This window comes from Haliotis cracherodii, unplaced genomic scaffold (genome assembly GCF_022045235.1).
Source record: "Haliotis cracherodii isolate W230 unplaced genomic scaffold, xgHalCrac1.p SCAF_13, whole genome shotgun sequence".
Taxonomy (NCBI): Eukaryota; Metazoa; Mollusca; class Gastropoda; order Lepetellida; family Haliotidae; genus Haliotis; species Haliotis cracherodii.
The window spans coordinates 1416801-1430664 of NW_027266268.1; the positions used below are offsets into that span (position 1 = coordinate 1416801).

The 13864-nt window shown below is 38.9% G+C and overlaps 1 protein-coding gene across 1 annotated transcript in view; it reads left to right on the plus strand.

Annotated features, from left to right (window-relative positions):
• The first annotated feature begins 10318 nt into the window (after positions 1-10318).
• LOC139459485 (uncharacterized) overlaps positions 10319-13864 on the plus strand; it is a 30362-nt gene continuing 26816 nt past the window's right edge. The window contains exon 1 of the mRNA XM_071240930.1: positions 10319-10463. Coding sequence (XP_071097031.1) covers positions 10319-10463 — 145 coding nt within the window. The remainder of the gene's footprint in view (positions 10464-13864) is intronic.

Genomic DNA, 13864 nt, shown 5'->3' on the forward strand with positions numbered 1-13864 from the left:
GGTGACAAAAACATTGCATCGCAGATTAGTTGGCAGAACAATTCTATCCTCAGAATGGCGCTTGCAGACTGATCGTGCAATAGCTTGTTTTACCTCCATAACACGGCTATAGGACACTGATGGGTCGACTTCATGGGCATTTTTGATCTGTTTCTTAAGTCGTGCATCTCCGTGCATCTTAAGGCCTTGGTAAAGGGGGAATGGTGTCTCTTATACGCTTTTCTATGTCGTATGGTGCTTGTTTTGGTTGTGTGGTGTGTCCCACTACATGTGTTGTAAATGAGCAGTTGTGAGACTGTACTTGCAATTTTTACCCTCCCGTGTACACATTCATCCATTTCGAAAAGACCAGAAAATAATATTACTGTGTTGCAACGAAATTAAGCCTGAACCAGGAAGTTTTTGCCCCCAATGCTCTGACAATTAAAGTGGCCAAAGCATATTTTGTATGTCAAAACAAAGCTCAGTTTGTTATGGGATTTTTTATTTCTTATGTTCTTCTCCTTTGTGAACTTTTTCTGTGAAGTAAAATGACCTTAAAAAATATATTTGATTTGAATAAAATATGTTTTCAACCACTAAATTGGCCAAAAAGCACTTATACATCAAAACAAAGATCATATTCTGAAGCCTCGAGGTCAAAAACTTACAAAAAGAGCCGTAATTCGGGATCCTATGACTTTTGGTTATGACGTTAGGACAAAATCAAATAGGGATTGGCGACCATCTTGGATTTTGCCAATATGGCCACCCCAATGAGCGCCGGTGTCACGAAATATATTCGCCCCCAGAATAAAATCTCCCCCCGGCGAATTTATACCGGTACAGTTCCGCCCCTCTCGAAAAAAACTCCCCCCCACCCTACGAAATATAATCTCCCCCCAGAATATTTCCTCCCCCGGTCGTTTTATAAATACTTGCCATGCAGTTCAATAGTTGATGTTATTTTGGGTTAGGTAATGTTGTAATCTATTTTTAGCCATGGATTCCATTACTTTGCATAAGTTTGAAGTTAGGGATATTGGTCTATATGAGTTAGCTTGATTAGCTGGTTTATTGGGTTTAGGGATTGGTATGACTAGGGCCTGTTTCCAGGGAGTAGGAACCTGTCCGTTTAGGTAGATGAGATTGTATAGTTTGAGTAGTGACTGGAGTAGTTTTAGCGGGAGATTTTTAATCATTTGGTAAGAAGTTAGGTCAAATCCTGGGGCTGTGCCCTTTTTCCTGTTTTGGATTACGTAGAGGAGCTCCTCCATTGTGAAGGGTTGGTTTATTTCTAGATTGTTATTGTTTGGTTCTTTTGTGGGTTTGTTTTTTGTTTTAAGTTTATCTTGGAATTTTTGGCTGAAGTTGGTGTTACTGATAACGGCTGAAAAGTGGTTGGCGAGATTATTTGCTTTTTGGGCGGGGTTGGTTGAGTTGTTAATGTTAGTTTTTTTATGTCGTTTTAAGCCTCTAATGGCGTGGATTTTGCGCCAGACCGTTCTGGCATCTGTACGGTTATTTATACCTTCGCAGATTTTTTTCCAGTTTCTACTTTTGGTTAGCTGGACTAGTTTTTTAACCTGGTGGTTTAGCTCGTTGGCTATGTTTAGATGTTGGTAGTCGCGTTTTGCTTTATTGAAGGCTGATTTACGTTTTCGTCTAGTCTGTTCTATTTCCTCATTCCACCATGGTACCGTGGGTTTGCCTAGCCTGTCTTAGATGTTTTGAAGGAGATGGAGGTTTTGGCTGCGTTTATCATATAGTCTGTTAGGTTTTTACAATAGGTTTCTGGATCATTATTTTCTATTTCGTTTAAGATAATTAGCTTCGTCGCAGATATCTTGGAATTGGTCCCAGTTAGCTTTATTGTAATGGAATTGTGGTTCTTGGTTTTCTGTTTGGATTGGCACGTTTGTATTTCCTATGGTTATGTTTATGGGGAAGTGGTCACTACCTAGCGGGACGTCGTGCACTTCCCATTGTGTACTTTGAGCTCGATCTGCGGTGCATATGGTTAGGTCGATAGCCGACATTTTTTGGTTTATCTTGTCGTACCTCGTGAGTTGGTTGTTATTTAGGAGTACTAGGTCGTTTGTTTCTATCCATTCGGAAATTAATTTGCCATGATTATCTATTTTATCATCTATGCTCCATGTAGGATGGTGAGCGTTAATGTCTCCTAGGAATATAGTAGATTTATCGCTTATTTTGAGTAGTTTGTTTAGATCCTCAGGTTGGACTTTTTGTTCCGCCCAATGGTATATATTTATGATGTTTATTTTTCGGTTATATGATGTGATTTTAATGCCGTTGGCTTCTAGGTTTGGCGTGTCTATTTTTATTTCTTCGTAATTTATATCTTCCCTGATAAATATGATTAGTCCTCCTGCGGCTCTTCTTGTTTTTGGTTTAGCTCTGTCAGTTCTAACTGAGTTGTAGTTAGGTAGTGTGAATTTGGATTTTTTTGAGAATTTGGTTTCCTGGATACAAGCAATGTGAGGGCCTTTATTTAGTTTTAATTTAGTTTTTAGTTCATGGCCGTGGGAGGTGAGTCCGTTGGCGTTCCACTGAAAAATATTTAGTCCTTCCATTTTTGGGTTCGGGTGATTGGTGATTTATTTTTTATTTTTTATTTTATTCGGTGAGTTCTTTTAGATGGAGGTTAAAGAGGAAGAAGGGAAGATGGGTTAATTTTAGATTGAAAGCTACTTTGTGGAAGGATTGATTTCATGCTAGCTTTTGGTGAGTATTGACTATGCATGTATACTAGGAGTAAGGTGAGGTTATTTAGGTCTTGGGTGTTAGCTGGTTGGGGAGTTATGCGGTTTAGTTTTTTCTTCCTTTTTGGGGCTGAGAGGGAAGTTTGGTTTGTTTTAGTTGGAGTAGTGTCTATTGTTTCCTCAGTAGTGGGGAAATCTTCGTCATCGGTTACATTAGGTTTAGCTGTTTGAGTTTCCATAGGGGAGGCATGTGATGTGGAGGGTTGTGTAGGTGTTAGCGGGATGGGTGTTGCTGTGGATTTCTTAGTGTTTGTGTTTTGTTGTTGTGCTTGCTTGTGGGGGAGTGTTGTTGCCATGTGGGCTGTAGGGTGCTTGGACGAGGGTCGTGTTGTGGCGGTCGTTTTGTGGTTTGTTTTGCATGCGGGGGCTGATGTTTTGGCTATGTTGAGATGTGGGAGGGTTCGTGGTTGGTTGAGTGGCTGCTTGTGTGTGTGAGGTGGGTGCGGTTTCTCGGTAGGAACCCAGACAGAGCTGTCGGTTATGGGTGTGGTGTTTGTTTGTGGGATGGTGTTTGGGTAGGGTGTAGGGAGGAGTGGTTTAGATGCGGGTGTAGCAAATTTTCGTGTTTGGATTTTGGCCGCGTCTATGTTTATGTGTTTGTTGGCCTGCTGGGTGAGTGTGTGTCTGTGTGGGCATTGGTTTGCAGTGGATGCACCAGGGTGTGTATGTGCCTGGGGGTCTGTTTGTGCGCATTTTTTACATTTAGTTTTAGGGTATGTGCATTGGGAGGCAGTGTGATTGTATTTGAGGCACTAAACCCAGATCAAAGCGGTTTCACTCCTGGCCGCTCAACCCTAGATAACCTCGCCCGACTAGAGCAAGATATTAAGAGAGGACAACTAAATAAACAATATACCACAGGCATCTTCTTAGACTTCTCTAAAGCTTTCGACATGGTATGGCACGACGGGCTAATACAAAACTTAAAAATATAGGACTCAAAGGTCAGATAATAAACTACATCCAGGACTTCCTAAATAATCGTAAAATAACCGTGGGTATAGACCAAACACTATCGGACCAATGTCCCCTAGAAAATGGCACTCCCCAGGGCAGTATCCTCAGCCCCACCCTCTTCGATATAATGATAAACGATCTATTCGATGGCATATCCCCTAAACTAAACACATCAAAATTCGCGGACGATCCGCACTAATAGCATTAAGAGCATTAAAATGGCCCAAAATTTACGCCAAAAAACTCTAAATAAAATACAACAATGGGCTGACAAATGGGGATTCTCCCTTAACTCAGAAAGAACAACAGGAATAGTATTCAAACTCCCCAGTTCGAGCCAGTTAGGCATCTTAGGGTGTTTGGGTCTTTACTGCATTTAGTTGTTAGGTTTTGGATGTGAGCATCCCAGGTGAGATGTTCATCGAAAATAAGTCATAAGAATATGGTTTGTTTTTGAAATTTGATTGTTTGGTTGTGTAGCTGGCTTCTGATAGAGACGATGTTTAGTTTATATGCTAGTCGTTAGGTATAAAGATTGTTTATTAACTTTAGAAGTTCTAGGACAGTTATTAACACGTGTCGTGTCAGCCCTATGGCATTCGCGATTGTCCACTTCCAGAAAACATCCTGTGTTGGTTTAACATGAATTAGTAAAGGTTAATTAGGGATGTCCAACACGTTAATTAATGTCAAAACACTGTCATTTTCTGCCCAGGATATCACACTCCTACACGCTAAGGTCGGTGAGAAACATTCTCATCAAAGAAAACACACAGTCAAGGCTGTAGATTCCCGTCGTCTAGCTACAAATCCTGTGATGTATTAAAGGTTGAAGAATTTTGAACTGAACTGTCCAAAAGTTTATATCTAAAAATTTTGAATTGGATACAGTGATAAAGTCTTATATCAATATGTAGACTCATAAATATTGGTTTTATGTTTTAACTGAGATATGATGTTTTCTTATGAAATATCGCGTATAAGTGTAATTTGCATGCTTTACCATTCAGTGTACCGTTCTAAACCATGTGAATGTTGTAATATCAGTCAATCGGGTGGGAAAACAGCCCAATCCGCGCTCTATAAAGGGGTATGTCAATAATTTTGCAAGTTTAAATGACCCCTGATACTTTATGAATACTTTATGACAGTTTATGGAGTCAAAATCATAATAATGCTTCGTACTATAGGCCTGTGGCCTCTTCAGTGCTGAATAAAGATTGAAAATACATCAGTCAATCAAAGATGAAGGTAACTTTATACATCAGAGTTCTTGAGAATTTGTTCATGTTTTGTTCTTAGACTTACATTTCAACCATCGATTGTGTTCACATGTAGACTCAAACTGGTATATTAAAAAAATGTATACAGACAACAAAAACTGTATTAGAAACAACAAACTCTGGCAACTTTTAAGCATTTTTTTGTATAGCATTTCAAAAGCCTGGTTTGTTTTGCATTAAAATCAAAACAAAGGAATCTGTAATTAAAATGTGTAAGGTGAAAAAGCCTTTACATAAAAGAGCAAAATACATGGGGGAGAGTAAATATATAATTCTATATAACTTTTTGTGAATGGAGCACATTTGAAAAAAAAAAGATAATCCAAGCATATTCGATATTACCATACTAAAGAATTTATATCAGTCATATATTTCTAACTTAGATCACCCGTATGTAACCCAGGTAAAGCATGCATTAAAAGGGGACATTGTAATGTTGGTACAGTTTATCGTGTCTTCGTGCTTTAGCATTACACATTTTCATATTCCTCTAGGTTTTAATGTTTATTTGTTTATGTATTTTTTATTTATTTTTTTTCTCTCCTTTATTTTTTCTGGGTGATATATTTATCTAAATATACATTTAGTTACTTGTGTGTGTGTGTGTGTGTTTGTTTGTTTTTATTTGTTGATTTTTTTTTTTATTGATTTTGCGGGGTTTTTTTCTTTTCGGGTGTGGGAGGGGTTGGGTGGGGGGAGGGCACTTTTCCTTTCGTTTTTCATAATCGTATTTTTTTAAGTAGTATATAACGTATGAATCCCTTTTCAGATTCACCGCCAGTCCGATTGTAACAATTACATGATCACTTTGCTTTGTTGATGCCGGTTGATGTTGTTCAATACAGGCTGATAGTGGGTGTTTTTGAATCTATTCTACATGCTAATCATTTCGGGAAGATGATACATATTTCTCTATATTTTGGGTTACTTTGCTTATATAATTTCCGATTATCATTCTTAGTTTTACTTTTTCTCTTCTGCTGCGGTAATATCCATCCGAATCCAGGACCTTTGCATAGTCCAGATTTAAAGATTATATATCTAAACGTACGCAATCTTAAAGACAAAGTAGATTTTATCAGTTCTGAATTAGATAGTTATGATGTTGTATGTTTAACAGAAACCTGCTTGCACCATGATATTCTAGCCACTGATATTACACTGATACCATTTTCATATCGTGGCCTGTATTAAGGAATATATTTTAGATCTAAAATCAGAGTATAACGGACAGCCTGAGCTGGAGGCGCGCGTGGATATATTGACAGTTTTTACGTAGTTAGTGTTAAAACCGAATGTTTGCGAGGATTAATAAGATTTCTGAATTCTGTTACAACAGTAACCGTACATGTATTTGTTACATTAAGTCATTTAATTCACATTTGTTTGGTATGATTATGTCTTATAATTATTTTAGGATGGAAGGTACAGTTACCAAATAAAATATGCTGAAATATCAATTCATTACGACCATATTTCATAATCTATTTTTTAAAGTAACCCTCCTTACATTAAGGATAACTATAGTCTATAGTAATTAAAGACATTGCAACAAACCGAATAGCCAGGGGGGAGACTTTATACAGAGGGGGGCGCGAAACATATCCGCCCGGGGGAGATTTTATTTCAGAACAGATTCTCCGGGGGAGAATCTGTACCGGTATAAAATCTCCGGGGGGAGAATTTGTACGGGGGAGAGTTTATACCGGGACACCGGCTTTGGCACCCTCAAGAAATGGATTAATTATGTTCTGGTCTACACCTGTGCCAAATTTGATGCTTGTAGACACATCTGCACAATACCTCATAATGGTTCCCTAAGGGCCTGGACTAACATGGTTTGACTTAGGTCTATCTAAGAAAAATCGGTATGAAAATCTTTTTTTAATTTTTTTATGACACTGACATTTCTGGCACTTAGACAAAGAGTATTCAAGGAAAGACAGATATGTTTTTGAATGACATGACTTTCCGTTATAATTCTTTTTTCATGATGACAGGGGAACTTTTATACACAAGCTGAGGAAGTTGTGATACTTTGATTGCATACAAAGGTAAAACAGGTTGGAAGCAGTACCTGTATGTATAAAATAGACCACATAAGGTGAACAAAAGAAATGGATTGGCTGACTGGAAAAAATACATCTGGCAAGGGTAAACATGTACACAGGCATGTTTCTTTTCATTCCAACCAGAAGACAGAGATAGCATTTTCTAAGAAACATATGGCTAGCTTACCAGCTTATGTGCCACCATGGTTCTTGTGATTAAACAAACAAAAATGTCATGTACTGTTACAGGTACTGTTACTGTAATTAATGTATCATATTCCTATTAAATTATATTTCAGAATTGTTTTATTTGGAAACAAACCACATAATGCACAAGATTAATGCCCATATGAGTACATGTATGTATATATGTTAAGGATCTGATTTATTCATTATTCATGGAATACCAAAATTAAAATGATGACATCAGAGAGTTACTTATTCACATAGTCGATTTTCAGAGTGAAAGATACTAATTGTTGAAAAAATATGTTTAAACTAAAGATAATAATTGAAGTTTGATCAGTTACACTGTGCTGATGCAAAGACTAATATTTACTGTCCACACACACAATCATTGTGGGGAAAAAATAACTACTAAATATAACTTAAAAATTTAAAACCTGCAAACAGCTGTAAATAATTAAACAATTACAAATCTATCATCAATACGCAATCATGGTGGTCTTCATATTTTTGGAATAAATTTAGAAATCCTTCGTGAAACTGTTCAAACATCATGCTAGAAACTATGAATGTATTCCCGAAAGGAAAACTATCCTAAATGTATTGTGGAACTAACACCGAAAATATGTACGTAGCATTTTATTGCTTATATATACCCTATCATTTTCAGCAACGCGGGAATGTTATTTTGAAACACGTTTTGTCAAGCCAATTTTCGCGCACCTGTTGTAGAGGGTGATCTTGCTGATCGACGATATCCATAGACGTATTACGTGGGATACACTTGTTGTAGTGAAACTTATCAGCGTGTACATCGCAGAAATATGAATCATGTCCCATTTATATTCACTGTAACATTGAATGGTGATTCTTAAATATCAACAGAAGTTCAAATAAAAGATACCGAGAAACTTGCATGTGGCATGTTGATTTATCGTCTACCGTTTCCGGGTCACGGGAGCATGCAAGGTCAAACGGATTAACTAATACGCGAATTATATCGTCAAAGTCACATTTTTATTTCATGTTAGTGGCGATTACTGATACTGTGTATGGACTTATGTTTTTGCTGTATGTGATAGGCGAACTATTTCAAAATTTACTGTAATTGTTTTGTTAAGAAAGATTATCAGCAGACTACCCCTGTCTGTGACATCACATCCGGTACCCTTTGCGCTTATTGAAATAGTGCTGTCAGAATTCACGATCTTTATTTTCGTTTTTCTCTCGTCATATTAATCTTAATATGACGTATAAAACTTTCTTCTATGGAGAAGATCATCAACTTTCGCCAAGTTATATTTATAAAGGCAATGTAAACTTTGTTGATATTAAAATAGCAATAAGTTATGCGGAGGTCGGGCGAAGCGCGCCATGTTTGATTTTAGGACGTCTGCTAGCATCATGACACGGGTTGTTTATTTTTGTATATTGTAAATATTCAACCAAAACGCTTGAAATTAGGATTAGTGAATATTTATACGTCATTAATTGTTTCCTGCAAATTTTATAACATGACACGTCAGATTAACCTGAATATTCGTATTTCTGCAACCGACATGATGACCTCGAAAATTAAGTTATTTTTCTGTGTAACGTTTAGATAATAAATTTACTGAAATGGTTCATAATTTACCATCGCGCTGTTATATGCCGATAAAAAAACCGAATTTTTACTCAATTAAAATTAACATATCGGAGATATGATTATTGAAATCAATTTGCACAAATGTTACGATATTAAAAGGTTCCTAGCGTGAAATGCAAACCACCTTCAATAACGCAATTCAGGTAAGTTCAAGAAAATTTACAAATTTTGTGTTTATTTTGGTCTTAACCTTGGAATGATTGAAAACATCGGGATATTTTTATATAGTATTGTGTAGTTTTCTATCAGGAATAAATGTGCCAAATATTTCTTCAATTGGCCCTTGTTTAATGAGGCACCGACTGTTTGAAATCACCCACCCTCTTTAGAGCGCCTAATGCTAAAATTAATCCAGCAGGCAGGGTAAGAAGTGTGAAAATAATACAGCTAAAGGTTAATTCTACCATGAAATTGGAATTTACTCGATTCTGATTGGTCAATCGGAGGCTATTAAATCACAATAAACCCCCTCTAATTGAAACAGCTGATTTGACCGCGGAAGCTAATATTCACAGAATAGTACTATTTTCAGTCTTTGTCGGTAGGCATATTTAAATAAATATATCTACAATTACAGGTTACAAAATGCACAGGTGCAGTTGCTACAATATTCAAAGGATGTGTGGCAATACATATTTCGTGCAGAAAAACACGACATGAATCAACAAAGGGAATGTATTTACGTTTTGGAGACAATAGAGAGCTTGGAATTTTAGCGCTTTTCTATATACGACTTTGACGTCATATCTTTTGCGTCACCATGAGCGATATGACGTCATAATAGTGACGCGCGATGTAGAGCGAAAGCCTTGCAACCCTTGCTTTGTTTTCTTTAGGGATGCCCACCTCATGTTAGCTAACCAAGTTGCCGTCCTTATATGCTTTCAATGCCTGTCATATGTTCAAGTGAAGTATTACGGTGTAAACAAAATGCTTGAGTATATACAGCACCATATTTAGTTCGGTGATTCCTTAATTCAGATCGATAACCCACTCAAAACACTGAACTCAACCCATACCGCTTCACTCAGTATATTTGCTAACACCAAAGAGTTCGCATTTTATTTAGTCATGGTAGAATGGAGATAAACATACTGTGTTTTCAATGTTGAGCTAGGTTACCTGTAGATTAAACCCCGCTAAATTTGACATTTGAAACCTCACGCTGCGCGTTCGGTTCCAAATTCAATTTAGCGGGGTTAAATCTACAGGTAACCTAGCTCTACATTGAAAACACAGTATGTTTATCTCCTAAATAAACTGCGCTTGGCATTGATACAATGTGCATGACGATGACGTCACCTCTGTGACGTCACTATATTGTCCTGGCTGTGGTACGTACATACGAGTGAGAGGGGACGTAAGACGTGTGTATCCATTATATACCAAGCTTACGCCGTGACACGACAGTGGCAAAATTGGAACGCCATGTCGTCTCCAGCAAGGGAATCAGTGTCCGAGCTAAGTACTGACTTCTCAGTGAAACTACCATCCCCTAAGTATTCGGAGTCCCCGACAGATTCTCCTGGGGATGATAAACCAACATCAATAATTCCAGTTGAAAAAATCATGGGTAAGCAAAATTCATATCTTTGTTTATTTTTAGAATAGATATGTTTATACATATAATACGATTGAAACTAACCAAATGTTTTTACTAATTTCAAGGTAATATTTGTTTTCAACCTGTATTATACCCCTGAAGATCCATGTTAAAATATGTCTTCAGGAACCCATGCTTGTCGTAAAAGGCGACTATGCTTGTCGAACGAGGCGACTTACGTGATCGGGTAGTCAGGCTCGCTGACTTTGTTGATACAATCATATCATCGTATCCCAATTGCATGGATCGATGCTCATGATATCAGTCACTGGATTGTCTGGTCAAGACTCGATTATTAACATACCTCTAGAATATTGTTGAGTGCGGGTTTCTGCTAGACCCTGTTGCCTGGATGTTTCTGATAGACCCTATTGACTGGATGTATCTGATAGACCCCGTTGCGTGGATGTTTCTGATAGACCCTCCTGCCTTGATGTTTCTGAGAGACCCTGTTGCCTGGATGTTTCTGATAGACCCTATTGCCTTGATGTTTCTGATAGACCCTGTTGCCTAGATGTTTCTGATAGACCCTGTTGCCTTGATGTTTCTGATAGACCCTGTTGCCTGGTTGTTTCTGATAGACCCAGTTGACTGGATGTTCCTGATAGACCCTGTTGCCTGGATGTTTCTGATAGACCCCGATGTCCGGACGTTTCTGATAGACCCTGTTGCCTGGATATTTCTTATAGATCCTATTGCCTGGATGTTTCTTATAGACCCTATTGCCTGGATGTTTCTGATAGACCCTGTTGCCTGGATGTTTCAGATAGACCCTGTTGCCTGGATGTATCTGATAGACCCTGTTGCCTGGATGTATCTGATAGACCCCGTTGCCTGGATGTTTCTGATAGGCCCTTTGCCTGAATGTTTCTGATAGACCCTGTTGCCTGGATGTTTCTGATAGACCCAGTTGACTGGATGTTTCTGATAGGCCCTGTTGCCTGGATGTTCCTGATAGACCCTGTTGCCTGATAGACCCTGTTGCCTGGATGTTCCTGCTAGACCCTGTTGCCTGGATGTTTCTGATAGACCCCGATGTCCGGATGTTTCTGATAGACCCTGTTGTCTGGATGTATCCGATAGACCTTTTGCCTGGATGTTTCCGATAGACCCTGTTGCCTGGATGTTTCTGATAGACCCTGTTGCCTGGATGTATCTGATAGACCCTGATGCCTGGATGTTTCTGATAGACCCTGTTGCCTGGATGTATCTGATAGACACTGTTGCCTGGATGTATCTGATAGACCCTATTGCCTGGATGTTTCTGATAGACCCTTTGTCTGGATGTTTCTGATAGGCCCTGTTGCCTGGATGTTCCTGATAGACCCTGTTGCCTGGATGTTCCTGATAGACCCTGTTGACTGGATGTTTCTGATAGGCCCTGTTGCCTGGATGTTCCTGATAGACCCTGTTGCCTGGATGTTCCTGATAGACCCTGTTGCCTTGATGTTTCTGATAGACCCCGATGTCCAGATGTTTCTGATAGACCCTGTTGCCTGGATGTTCCTGATAGACCCTGTTGCCTGGATGTTTCTGATAGACCCCGATGTCCGGATGTTTCTGATAGACCCTGTTGCCTGGATGTTTCTGATAGGCCCTGTTGCCTGGATATTTCTTATAGACCCTATTGCCTGGATGTTTCTGACAGACCCTGTTGCCTGGATGTATCAGATAGACCCTGTTGCCTGGATGTATCTGATAGACCCTATTGCCTGGATGTTTCTGATAGACCCTTTGTCTGGATGTTTCTGATAGGCCCTGTTGCCTGGATGTTCCTGATAGACCCTGTTACCTGGATGTTCCTGATAGACCCTGTTGCCTGGATGTTCCTGATATACCCTGTTGCCTGGATGTTCCTGCTAGACCCTGTTGCCTGGATGTTTCTGATAGACCCCGATGTCCGGATGTTTCTGATAGACCCTGTTGTCTGGATGTATCCGATAGACCTTTTGCCTGGATGTTTCCGATAGACCCTGTTGCCTGGATGTTTCTGATAGACCCTGTTGACTGGATGTATCTGATAGACCCTGATGCCTGGATGTTTCTGATAGGCCATGTTGCCTGGATGTTTCTGATAGACCCTTTGCCTGGATGTTTCTGATAGACCCTGTTGCCTGGATGTTTCTGATAGGCCCTGTTGCCTGGATGTTTCTGATAGAACCTTTGCCTGGATGTTTCGGATAGACCCTGTTGCCTGGATGTTTCTGATAGACCCTGTTGCCTGGATGTTTCTGAATATTTAATTGTAAATTTGACAGAATTCCTTCCACGTGCACGTAGCGGTGACTCGTGACTAAACAGATTAGCTGATGATGTGAATGTCTAATATAATTTAGTTCCACTATGAATAATAATTTCAACATATGTTAAGTAAGGATAGGATGAACATACAAAGACCCCAACCGTGACCAAGGCTTCTACATACCCCCGGCGTACCATCAACTCACCAAAGACCCCAATCAGTCATAATCCTTTTGTGTATATTACTGACTTCTCCACTCCAGTATGACTACATCTGATATCTTCTCTACTTTATGAACACTGCCTCCTACCTGTATATATACATGCCAACCATACTCTGTACATCACGTGTTTGGTAACGGTGTTAGAACCCCCACCGAAACGTCTCTCCTAATTGTAATAAAGAAGTTGTTCATCCATAAATCGTATTCTTACTTCGTAATCCAACGTCTAAATGCCTCTCAAAGAAGTTAACATATGTTATTTTGAAAAAAATAGCGAATGCATGGATTAATGTAATGTTATTCATAAAAACAAAAAAGAGCTATGGACATGAATAAATCAGATTCCGTCTTGAAAAAAATCTTGTCGTCGACACATGACTTTTGGGAGTGAGCCGAAGTTGTGAGCTCAGCTGATGTACGAAGACACCGACACAGGTCTCGCACATAAAACGCCGACTGAGGTCTTTGGCGAGGATTACTTTGGACTATGGGGATTGTTGATAACTGAATACTAAATTTAGATACGTGCAGTGTTTTTAGCTCTTCTTTTAACTTGAAATGTGTTGTATACTGGGAGATTTGTTTATGCTGAAAACCTATTCTAACCCGGGTCTTCACGGGTGGATTTTTTTTACTGACCCCTACTTGCGACTAGATTTTAATGTCCTGCATATCTATTTGCTTGTGGTTTTATTCAAATGTATATGGCATGAATATAGAAAGACGGCATTTATTACCACAAATACACCGCTTTTGTGTTGTTGCACAATTATTTTGTAATAGTTGTGGTAGTGCATGGTCTCGATTCAGTGAAGTTAAGCTCCTCTCACAGAGAAAGTGGGCCGATGTATGACAGCGATCGGCAAACTCAGGCTTCATTTTATTGTCCCGTTCACTCCTCAGGTG